The 12,013-nt window shown below is 49.8% G+C and overlaps 1 protein-coding gene across 1 annotated transcript in view; it reads left to right on the top strand.

Moving 5' to 3' along the window:
* SLC24A3 (solute carrier family 24 member 3) overlaps nucleotides 1–12,013 on the top strand; it is a 431,954-nt gene that overhangs the window by 401,523 nt on the left and 18,418 nt on the right. The window contains exons 10-13 of the mRNA XM_055544094.1: nucleotides 3,043–3,176; nucleotides 5,455–5,615; nucleotides 6,383–6,647; nucleotides 11,759–11,925. Coding sequence (XP_055400069.1) covers nucleotides 3,043–3,176; nucleotides 5,455–5,615; nucleotides 6,383–6,647; nucleotides 11,759–11,925 — 727 coding nt within the window. The remainder of the gene's footprint in view (nucleotides 1–3,042; nucleotides 3,177–5,454; nucleotides 5,616–6,382; nucleotides 6,648–11,758; nucleotides 11,926–12,013) is intronic.

Below are 12,013 nucleotides of genomic sequence, written 5' to 3' on the forward strand. Positions count from 1 at the left end.
CTTGTTGTTAAGATCAAGTGCCTCCCTTGCAGCCCTGGCTGCAGAACTGAGCCAGGTGGTTCTGGCATTTTGAATCTGTTTTTGCTTCTAGGAACAGAAGGAATGATGCTTTCTACCTGAAAGGCTGTTTGTAAGGATGGGATGTGATAGAATATTTAATTAACTGATATCCAGTTCCACAAAAGTGCTCATAATGATGCAATACATAGCATGAGTATCCTATTATCCAAATCCAAGTAAGTACACAACACACAGTTGTGAACTTTTAAAGCAAACCCCCTGGAGAGTCAGTATTTCTGGGGCGGGGGGCAAGTGGATTCTAAGTCAAGATGACAGAAACAGTGCCTCTCCCTGGAGCTCCTCCAGGAGGGGGGACAGAGGATGAGGAGACCATGCCATGAAGAATGTTGGCCCGCAGAGCAGTCAGCAGAATAGCATGACGCACCCCATATGCTCCCCACGAGTCCCCCCACTATTGACTCGCACCCACGCTGCCCGCTGTGTCACTCCCTCCACATGATCTGAAACCCCAACTTGCCTGCTAAGTCCCTTCAGTCATGTCCAACTCTTTGTGACCCTATGCACTGTAGCCTGCCAGGCTCCTCTGTCCATGGGTTCTCCAGGCAGGAATACTAGAGTGGATTGCCAGGCCCTCCTCCAGGGGACCTTCCCAACCCAGGGATTGAACCCACATCTCTTATGTCTCCTGCATTGGTAGGCAGGTTCTTTACCACTAGCACCACCTGGGAAGCCCCGTAAAGTCCCAGACATCATACCATTTCATCTACCCAAATGTCAGTACTTGTCTCTAAAAAGACTCATTTTTAACCCAGCCACACTATCATGATCATACCTAAAATGAATGCTAATTCTTTAATATGATTCAGTATCCAATGTTCAAATTCTCAACAGTCTCATAAATATCATTTTTTACAGTTCCTTCGGTCTCATAAATGTCATGAATAGTTTAAAAAGCAGAATCCAAATAAATTCCACTCATCACTCTTGGTCGCTCCATATTCTAGATTTCTTTGAGTTTATAAATTCCCCCCTTTTTTTTTCCTTGCAATTTAGTCTTGAATGAAATCTGATTGATGGCTCTGCAGAGTTTCCCACAGTTAAGACATTGTTGATTACATCTGTGGGGTAGTGTGACCTGTTCCTCCAGCCCCTGTGTCCCTCCATGTCAGTCGTTGATCCCATTCAGGTTAGACTGTGTCCAGAGTGTGGAGAGTCACACCAACAGATGCCTGGATCGCTCTGTTATCTTGGCAGCTGCTGATCCTCAATATCTGGCTCCATCATTTCATCATGTTGCAGAATAGTCATGTTCTCATTCTATTCCTTGCAAGCCCTGAGATTATAAACCCTGAGAGTGGGCCTGCCCACTGCCCTTTCCATGGCTGCCACTGTCCCTATAGACTAGCTTTCTCTTCTCCCTCAGGCCTGAAGGAAGCACCTCAGGCTCCCAGGGTGAACAGGAAGGGGCTCAGCCATAGAGGATCCCCCACCTGTATCTCCATGGCAGGCCCACCACCCAGAGCTGCACTAAGAACACAGGATGCAGTGGGAAGGGACCCCCAAGGAGTCTCATGTCTGTAGTAGGAAAAGGGATGAAGAAGAGGAGGGGGAACTCAGCTTGAGTGGCACGTGAGCTGGATTTAGAATCTAATGCTTGGGTGCCGTTCTGTGGGAGGACAGGGACCAAGCTGGTGGGACCCCTCAGTGGGTTTTCCCATGGTCAGTAAGCCATCAGGACCTTTAAGTCTCTTAGTGGAAAAAGCAGCGGGGGCCACAGTGCCCTGGAGACGCTGCCCGCTGGCTGTCTTTGCCCCTGAGTTTCCTAGGATTCCTCCATGGGAGTCTTCTAATACCAATGATAAAGGGACCAGGACAGTACCTGCCAGAGCATCCCAGGAACTTGACTAAGCTGCCTTCCTTCCAACACACATGGGAGAAACTCCACACAGTGTTTTGATTCTTTCCCTCAGTCATTCTGAAGAAACATAGCCCAGAATTTTGTCATAAAGCCAAGAGCCCCACAGACCTGGAATTATGGCACAACAGTGACAGACTTTCCCAGGATCCCAGCTTGTGACCTCGGGAAACCAAAGGCAGACAGAGACTTCGGCAGCCAGCCCACCAGTGCACATGGACTCTGATGCTAGCGGCACAGACGGACGTGACACCTTGACCTTCCTCCACCCAGCATGGCCCTGACAGCAAAGGCCCTGGGGACATGGCCCAGAGGAGGGAGTCTTTGCTCATCCCTCGGAGTCTCATCACAGCCCTCCCATGCATGGACCACGAGTTGTTGTTCAGTAGCTCAGTCATGTCTGACTCTGTGACCCCATAGATTGCAGGACACCAGGCTTTCCTGTCCATCTTCATCTCCCGGAGCTTGCTCAAACTAACGTCCATTGAGTCAGTGATGCTATCCAACCATCTCATCCTCTGTCATTCCCTTCTCTTTCCGCCTTCAATCTTTTCCAGCATCAGGGTCTTTTCCAATGAGTCGGCTCTTCACATGAGGTGGTCAAAGTATTGGAGCTTCAGCTTCAGCATCAGTCCTTCCAATGAATATTCAGGACTGATTTGCTTTAGGATGGACTGGTTGGATCTCCTTTCTGTCTAAGGGACTCTCAAGAGTCTTCCCAAACACCACAGTTCAAAAGCATCAATTCTTCAGTGCTCAGCTTTCTTTATGGACCAACTCTTACATCCATACATAGATCATAAGTAAGGGAACTCAATCCCGGAGATTCCCCACTGACATGAAAGACTGCAGAGAAAGCAGCGTGTCCCTATTTAACTGTCTGAAGTTGGTTTTATTTTCACTTACCATATATCCTCAAGTTGGGGAAATGGGCTGAATATTCTGGGGAAAACAGGATGATAAAATAGTAACCATATTAACCTGAGGCACTGGGTCCCTCACCGGTGTCCAGGCTGAGGGAGCTTTGGGGAGCTTTGGGGAGCCAGGAGCCCAGGAGGGAGGAACGGCAGTGCTGATGGGCTCTTTCTGCTCCCGGCCGTGTCCAGATACAACGCCTGCATACACCAGTGCTTCGAGAGGAAGACCAAAGGGGCCGGAAACATGGTCAACGGCTTGGCCAACAACGCCGAAATGGACGACAGCGGCAACTGCGACGCGACCGTGGTGCTACTCAAGAGAGGTAACCCTGGGGCCGTGCCCCTCTGCGGGGCTGCGACGGTGCCGCCGGCCCCACAAGAGAGGTAACCCTGGGGCAGTGCCCCTCTGCGGGGCTGCACCGGGTGCCGCAGGCCCCACAGGGCGTGCCTGCCCCGGGGAGCACCGCCCCCACTCCCTCCCATTGGCTGCATCTGGGAACATCCTGGTGATGGGCGGCCTCTGGAAGCTGGTGGAAGTTCTTGGACCAAACGTGCTGAGGTTGATAACAGAGAAACAGGATGGTAAAGGAGACGCCAGGAGTGTCAAGGTGCTGATTGTCTCCCATTCTGGCTGTGTGACCTTGGAGCAAGTTATTTAATCTCTGAGCCTCAATTTTCTCTTCTGTAAAATGAGGCTAATTTTTATAACAAGTTAAGGAGATAAAGTATATAAAATACTCCATTAATGATAGTTGTTATTAGTGTATATTTATATCTGAATTCACTTTCAGGCTATATTACCTCAGTTTCCCACCTACAAAATAACATAGAAAAGAAAGTAAAAGTGTTAGTCTGACTCTTTGGAATGTAGCCCGCCAGGCTCCTCTGTCCATGGAATTCTCTGGGCAAGGATACTGGAGTGGGTTGCCATGCCTTCCTCCCGGGGATCTTCTTGACCCAGAGATCAAACCTGGGTCTCCTGCATTGCAGGCAGATTCTTTACTGTCTGAGACACCAGTGAAGCCCTAAAAGTGTGAAAGTGTTAGTCACTCAATCATTCCCCCAAATTCTGATATTCAGTAGATGCTTAGTAAGCAGTTGCTATTCAAAGAGAAATAATACAATGCTCTCTAATAATATTCTTTCTTAGAGGAACATAGAAAATTATCATTTACTTTTGCCTAGAATGTGTTTCAATTTTTTTTTTAACTTTCCTATTGAAATGTGTGGGTTTATTTCTTCTCAGTCCCATTTCCTTCCTTTTCAGGGAAGGAAAAAAAAAGAAAAAGAAAAAGAAAAATCTATAGGTTATTTCCAAATACATATCTCAGTTTGAAATCTGTGGGTAATTATTAGAATTTGAAAATCAATTATTTGATGTAGTTTTCTCACTAATTATACTATACTAATTTCTCACTAATTATACCCATGTTTAATGAAAGACTTTTGAGTATTCAGCGCTATCCCACATAAGGATTTCATTTCATTTCTTCTATGCAGGGTAGTTTATAACAATAAAAGGAATACTCCTAGAGAACCAAAGACAGCTGCCTACTATTAGTATTTCCAGAGATCATTTCATGGTTTAGTGGCCTGGAGAACAGGAGTGAGGCTGTGACCCGTGAGCTGCATCCTCACATTGCAGTATCTACGCAGAAGAGCTTGGGCCGTGGAGGAAGTATTCTTCAGGCCTGCTAGCAGATCATTTCACAGGATTTGCCCTAAGCACCCGCTGGACTTGAGCCTCTGTAAGCTGGCCAGCTGCCCGCCCCCCACCCCGGTCAGCCATGCATCCCCCACCATGCCCTCTGCTTGGACTAGCATCAATCCTGGAGCTTTTAACAGCCCACTGTGAACACTCTCAGAGAAGGCAATGGCACCCCACTCCAGTACTCTTGCCTGGAAAATCCCATGGATGGAGGAGCCTGGTAGGCTGCAGTCCATGGGGTCGCTAAAAGTCGGACACGACTGAGCGACTTCACTTCCACTTTTCACGTTCATGCATTGGAGAAGGAAATGGCAACCCACTCCAGTGTTCTTGCCTGGAGAATCCCAGGGACGAGGGAGCCTAGTGGGCTGCCATCTATGGGGTTGCACAGATTCGGACACGACTGAAGTGACTTAGCAGCAGCAGCAGCAGCATGAACACTCTTGACATTTGAAAAGGGCATAAAGGGTTACTAAAGACAGTTGGGGTCTTTCCTATGCCCCAGATATTAGTGGCAGGAAAAGAATCCTTTGAGGAGAAAGGAAAATTCTCTTATGTTATCACTCATTCTTACTGTCAGAGAAGGACTCGAACTGTTTCAAGTCATTTCAAAGGAAGTATGGATGAGCCCATGGAAAGCAAATTTTGACTCTTCTTCAAATTTTAATCACAACCCTTCTGGGACAGATGGGTGGGTGGGTGGATGGATGGATGAGTGGATGGGTGGGAGGGTCGGTGGGTTGGCGGATGGATGGATGGAAAGAAGAAAAGGAGGGAAGAAAGGAGAAAGGGAGGGAGCAATAAAGATAAGAAAGGGAAGGAAGATGAATGAATATCTCTTTCCCACTCCTAGCCTCAACGCTATCTTTATTTTATGTTTTTAACTTTCCTAGCCAATTTCCACCGCAAAGCATCAGTGATCATGGTAGACGAGCTGCTGTCAGCCTACCCACATCAGCTTTCTTTCTCTGAGGCTGGTCTTCGAATCATGATCACCAGCCACTTCCCCCCCAAGACCCGACTCTCCATGGCCAGTCGCATGTTAATCAATGAGGTATCTGAGAAAACAAGTCCATCTGCCATGGCCGGGGTGGGGAACTGGGCAGGGAGGACGTTCCCTGGTCTGCAGGTAAAAGCGCCTGCCTCAGTGTTTTACACAATAATGTCCCTCAGCTGTTTCCCAACATTCTTGCTCAGCTATGCATCCTGTCCTTGCTCTTCCCACCACGTGTCCAGAGATGTAGTCCAGCTCCCAGCTGTATAGAAAGACTCTTCCATCCCTTCTTCTTATTATCTTCCCTCTGAATAAAGCCCCCAGATGTGACCTTGCAGGAAAGTAGTTGTTAAATTAAGGTTACCTTTGTTTAGGGTACTTCAGCGTCTCTGACCCAGATTTTCCCAGGGATGCCTTTCTCTGGAATGGCAGCCTTGTTGATCCTAATTCCGATACATTTTATGGCTTTCTCACATATGGACCAGGGAATTGCTACCATCTGGAGAGGAGCATTAACAACCCAGTGCTCAGGCAGTCAAACCCTGGTAGAAAAGCAGTGCCCATTTGAGACATGGAGACTCTCCTCTAGAGGGATTTGTAAGTTCCAGTGGGTCACGAACGAGTGATCCTTCTTCCGAGAAAGTCTATCAGAGTTGGTTGTTACTTTAAGGAGTCCCTTAGAATCTGTCTGCAGAGTCTTCTGGAAGCACCTCCTTGTCAGCAGCCTGGGAAAATCCCGACAGCCGGGGTCCTGGGTGAGAAGATCTACAGCTTCTCTGGGGGGGTGGGGAGGGATTCTGTGTTAGAACGTGCCTTTCCTTCTCCAGAGACAGAGGCTGATAAACAGCAGGGCTTACGCCAACGGAGAATCTGAGGTGGCCATCAAGATCCCAATTAAGCACACGGTGGAGAACGGGACGGGGCCCAGCAGCGCCCCGGACAGAGGCGTGAGCGGGACGCGGAGGGACGAGGTCGTGGAGGCCGGTGACGAGACGGAGAACGAGAATGAAGACAATGAGAATAATGAGAACGACGAGGAGGAGGAGGACGAGGAGGAGGAGGAAGGGCCATACACACCCTTCGACCCCCCGTGTAAGAGCCCCTGCTGGGGCTGGGCGGGCTGGGCGGGCTGCGGTCCGGAGCTGTTTTGAAGCCACTGACTTGATGCCCTTGACCGTGTGACCTTTCTGATACCAAATTCAAGGGCTGTCTGTATGGCCGTAGAAATATTTATATTGTGTTAACCTTTACAGTGGGTAAAATTCTTTCACAGCAGATCCGATGACCAAGACGGTGACCTTCAGGCCTGGTTGAAATGTGGGCTTTTGGAGGAGGAAGGCTCCCTGTCAGTGGTTCCTCGGGACCCTGTGCTGCCAAAGAGGAAAGTTTGTGACCCTGCCAGCCAGGCAGCTTGGTGCTGTGGGGTGGGGTTTCCCACCATTACCCACCCCATCGCGGTTGGTGGGGGCAGTGTCCTGACGAGGCAGCCCTTGGGGGCCAGGTCCCAGGACCTGCTGTCTCCAGGGTGGGCACCTCAGGAGATGCAGACCAGGGCAGAGAGCTCCCGAATCACACCTCAGGGGCTAGCCCAGGGTCTCCCCGTTTCTTGATGGGTCAGAGTGCATGCAGAGGCTGGTAAGCTCTCAGGACCCTGGCCACAAGGGCAGTGTCCTTGTCCACCAACTGCTGCCTCCAGTAAAGACTCAGCTGAGCCAGCGGCCTTGTCCTCCAGCCCCACCATTAATGGAATGGGTGGACCAAACCCAAAGAATTCTGCCTGCCTGCCAGACCTTCCAGAAGTTTCTGTTTCAAGAAAGTGTTCGCTGGTCCAGTTCGTATTCACTGTCAAGTATGTGAAGCTTAATTAGCCTGTGTGTCTTCTCTGCAACGTTGGAAGTAGTGGGGGCTGCCAGCTCTGAGGAGGAAGTGCTGGATCCATTTGAAAGGCCGTTTAACAAGGAGACACGGGCTCAGCGTCACAGTCGAGTGTTCGTTTTGGATACAGTGTCCTTCAGGGCCCCTCTTTGTGTCCAGCCAGTAAAGCTCAGGGGGCGACGGGGTCCCTGAAAGGCTCCTGAGATTTCAACCTGGTCAACTGCCAGCCGAAAGTAACCAGAAAATACCACCCAGGTTCCCAGACCCCAAATCACCCAAAGTTAAATCATGGCTTGTTAGTAAAAATGTATCCTGGCTTTTTATCCATTTTGCCACATTTGGTGACATTTCTTGGCAACCTTTCTATCGACCAGGACAAAAACATGTTAAGGATGGAATGACTGGTCCCCCACTTTTCCCTCGTAAGGCCTCATGCTCATTTTCCCTTGCTTTGTAACAAATGAGCACAAGCCTTGCAGCTTACACTCGTTGGCTAGCTCAGGTTCTAGGGGTCAGAAGTCTGGCACTGCCTGGCTGGGGGTTCCAAGGCTCACTGGGCAGTGATGAGGGGGCCAGGGCTGTGGTCCTTCCCAGCAGCCCCGGCACACTCAGGTTCCTGGCAAGGTGGTTCCTGGTGGCTCCTCGGGGCTGTCAGCTGGGGCTGCTCCCTACCCTACGGCCCCCGTCTTCTTCATCCCATGGCGTCTCATTTCAAACGGACAGTGTGTGTTGTCTGGTCCTCCCCACTCTGCTCATGGCTCTAGCCTCCTCCTCTGCTTCCAAGGGCTCCGGTGATGACCTGCCTATCTGGAGGCCAGCTCTGCTTCACAGAGTAGCGCAGTCAGGGATGATGGTTCATCCTCCGCACGGGCTCTGAAAATCGGGGCACAGACCTTGGGGGCTGTGTCTGGAATTCCACCCCCTCCCCAGCCCTTGTTTGCAGAGCTCACTGTCGGCACTGTAACCTCGCTCCAAGAACTCTCACTTGGCTGACGCCGTCCCTGATGAAAGAGTTTGTAAGTGGCTGGGTGCTCTGTTGGCCCCACGGCCCAGGATCCCATACACACTCCTTCAGGAAGACATCAGAGACACAGGTGTGAGAGCGCACAGACCACCTCACTCAGTGGGATTGAGGGCCCCCTTCGGGTCACGAGCTCCCTGTTTCTCACCTGGACACAGTACATGCCAGGCCTACGTGTGAAGTTTCGGGGTATCCTGAACTCCTGCTCCCCACCCTCACCCCAGGATTAGGGTGCACATGTGGAGGCCATAGGGTGTCCCCACACGTTAGGAGACATGGCTGCAGGTGTGGGCTCAAGCACCCACGTCAGGCACCCTCCATCCTTTGGAAGCACAGGCTCACAAGGAGAACGGATGCTCTGTGTGGTCCTGCCACCCCTGGGGATCTCGGCTTCACCCCAGGGCCCTGAGCTGCTGAGACAGTCAGTGAGGTCCTGAGTCCTCCTCACCAGCCCCTCTCATGTGGGCATCCTTGACCAGGGGTGGGCTCTGACTTGGGTGATCCAGGAGGGGCCCCAGGTAATGCCGATGCTGCTGGTCCGTGGGCCACTGCTGGGTGGCATGGGCTTGAGGCCTGGGGTCCCCCAGCCATCTTCAGGGTTCCTCTGCCATGCCAGGGAGCAAGGTCAGCACCTGGCTCTGCCTCTGAAGTGAGGATGGGCTTGCCTGAGTGTGGGCCCCTGTTCTGCTCCACCAGCTGCTAAGAAACACCATTCAAGGCCAGGACTGGGGACTGAGTGTCCAGCCAGGGCCCCCCCTGGGTAGGGCTGCCTCCTCGCAGCAATGAGCGAGCAGAGGCCCTCAGGCCAGCAGAGGGCACTCGAGGGTCCTCTCAGGCCGAGATACTTTGGCCACTGGGTAAAGATCTGTTTCCCTCCCACGGGAATCTTGCAGGGACCTGGACTTGCATGTTTCTGCCACTAAGGCTTGACTGGAGTGTGTATCATTAACAAGTATGTAATTGTGTGCGAGTATACAAATAGAGGAGTGTAGGACATGCATGCATATGTGTGTGTACATGAATATAGGTGTGTGTGCACATATATAGCATGTGCACATGTATGATTGATGTGATGCATGCATATAACATGCTTTCTATATACTGTATATATTTAATATGCTGCATCTGTGTGTGCATCTTTAGTCATGTTCAACTCTTTTCATATCCCATGAACTATAGCCCACCAGGCTTCTCTGTCCATGGGACTGTCCAGACAAGACTACTGGAGTGGGTTGCCATTCCCTCCTCAGGAGATCTTCTCGACCCAGGAATCAAACCCACATCTCCTGCATTAGCAGGCAGATTCTTTATCACTGAGCCACCTGGGAAGGCCTGATCTGTTGCATATTAATACACAAATATTTATATATATTTAATATGCTGTATATTATATAATGGACTTACCCAGTGGCTCAGATGGTAAAGAATCCTCCTGCAATGGCAAAGACCCAGGTTCGATCCCTAGGTCAGGAAGATCCCCTGAAGAAAGGAATGGCTTACCCACTCCAGTATTCTTGCCTGGAGAATTCCACCTACAAGAGGAGCCTGGCGGGCTACAGGCCATAGGAAGGCAAAAAGTCGGACACAAATGAAGTGACTGAGCACAGCGCACATGCATGATGTATGTATCTATATGTCTGTATGTGGGAGTACTAAGTTGCTTCACTTGTGTCTGACTCTGTGACCCCATGGACTGCTGCTCTGTCGACATTCCACAGATGAGGAAACTGAGGCTCAGGGAGTTTAAATAACTGAGGCACTTGATTCAGACAGAACAGACAGAATGGGAACTGATAAGAAAGCCCCCTCTCCTCCCGCTAGAGACCACCTTGTGAGTCTAGGGAGACCAGGAGTCAAAAGTGATATCATGTAACTTAACTGCAGTTTTAAGAAAATATTTGGAGACGGGCGAAAGATGTATGAAATAAGTGCTGGATGCTAGTATACAATTATAACATAAATTGTGTTAAAGATTTTAGTCATCACTTTTCACAGTGTAATTTTAAAAATACCTCAACTGTGGTAGGAATACAAATTGGAACAGTCCTTTTTAGAAAACAGTTCAGCAGTTTCTCATAAAGTTAAAAAAAAAAACACCCACCCTGTGACTCAGCATTTCTACTCCTGGGTCTTTGCCCAAGAGAAATGAAAACATGCCCACAGAAAGATTCACACAGAAAAGCTTACAGCCTCGTTAGTTGTAATACCTGAAAACTGGCAACAGCCCACATCCCAGACATAGGAGAATGCAGTCACACTGCAGTATATTCACAGGCTGGAACACTACATAGCAATTAGGAATGAATTACCAACCCATGGATGAAACTCAGAAAGCATTATGTTGAATAAAAGAAGGTAAAAACAAACAAAACAAAATACTGTATGATTTTATTTATTTGAAGTTGGAGAACAGAAAAACTCTGTGGTGGTAGGGGCTGGGAAGTTGACCAGAAAGGATGCACAGAGACCTATCTGCAGATCTTGGTTGATATTTCTCTTCAGAGGTGAGTTAGTGCTTAATGCAGGATGGTTTGTTGTTGTTGTTGTTTAGTCACTAAGCAGGATGGTAGTCATGGCCAATGGAGAGCTAATGGGTTTTTCGAATCTGAGGCTACAAGAACTCGTGGTAAAATAGTCACCATTGTCTCTGGCACTCAGCAGCTGAGATGGTAGGACAGGTCATCACTAACAGATCCATCATCTTGTCCATAGCAGCAGACAGATAGAGCCAGGAAGCAATTATGAATTTGCAAATCCATAGCAGCTTGGGATATAAACACTCAAGCAATGCTTTGGCAACCTTGAGAGCTTTCAGACCGTCCATCAAAATTTCCGCCAAGTTGAAGGACAATGTTGAGAAATTCCACTAGGTGGCGCTGTGTCTGCTGACCCCCTTAGACTCCGGGAAGATGTCGCTGCCTGTCCACGGGAAGAAGGACTGGGAGGGGATTGGTGGTCTTTACCGCCCCTCCCCTGCCTCCACCCGGACCCCACACTCTTCCCTGCACCCCATTTGTATCCTGAGAATCCTCCGCATCCTTTTCCACCTGGCTCCATTTGCCAAACCGTACCCCCCAGCTCTGTATTCCTCAGAAGCGACACATCCTGTCATTTTGAGGCCTACCAGCAGGTGGGCACTTTCTAGTCCTCTTGATCTTGTTGGTGGAAAGGCACTCGAGTCTTTGTGGTAAGGAGCACCACGGTCAGGCTTAATGTCTGGGGACACTCATGCTGAGGATGGAGCGGGAAAATGCGCCTCACTGATTTGTTTGTTTGTTTGTTTGTTTTGCCTTTGTTGTTCTCCCAGCTGGCAAACTGGAAACAGTGAAGTGGGCATTTACCTGGCCCCTGAGCTTCGTCTTGTACTTCACCGTCCCCAACTGCAACAAGCCCCGCTGGGAGAAGTGGTTTATGGTGACCTTCGCTTCGTCCACGCTGTGGATCGCAGCCTTCTCCTACATGATGGTGTGGATGGTGAGTCCAGGACCCCAGGGTGCTGGGTCCCTTCAGAAAGAAACTCAAGGATGCGGAGGATTCTCAGGATACAAATGGGGTGCAGGGA

Source organism: Bubalus kerabau, chromosome 13 (assembly GCF_029407905.1).
Source record: "Bubalus kerabau isolate K-KA32 ecotype Philippines breed swamp buffalo chromosome 13, PCC_UOA_SB_1v2, whole genome shotgun sequence".
In the NCBI taxonomy this organism is placed as follows: Eukaryota; Metazoa; Chordata; class Mammalia; order Artiodactyla; family Bovidae; genus Bubalus; species Bubalus kerabau.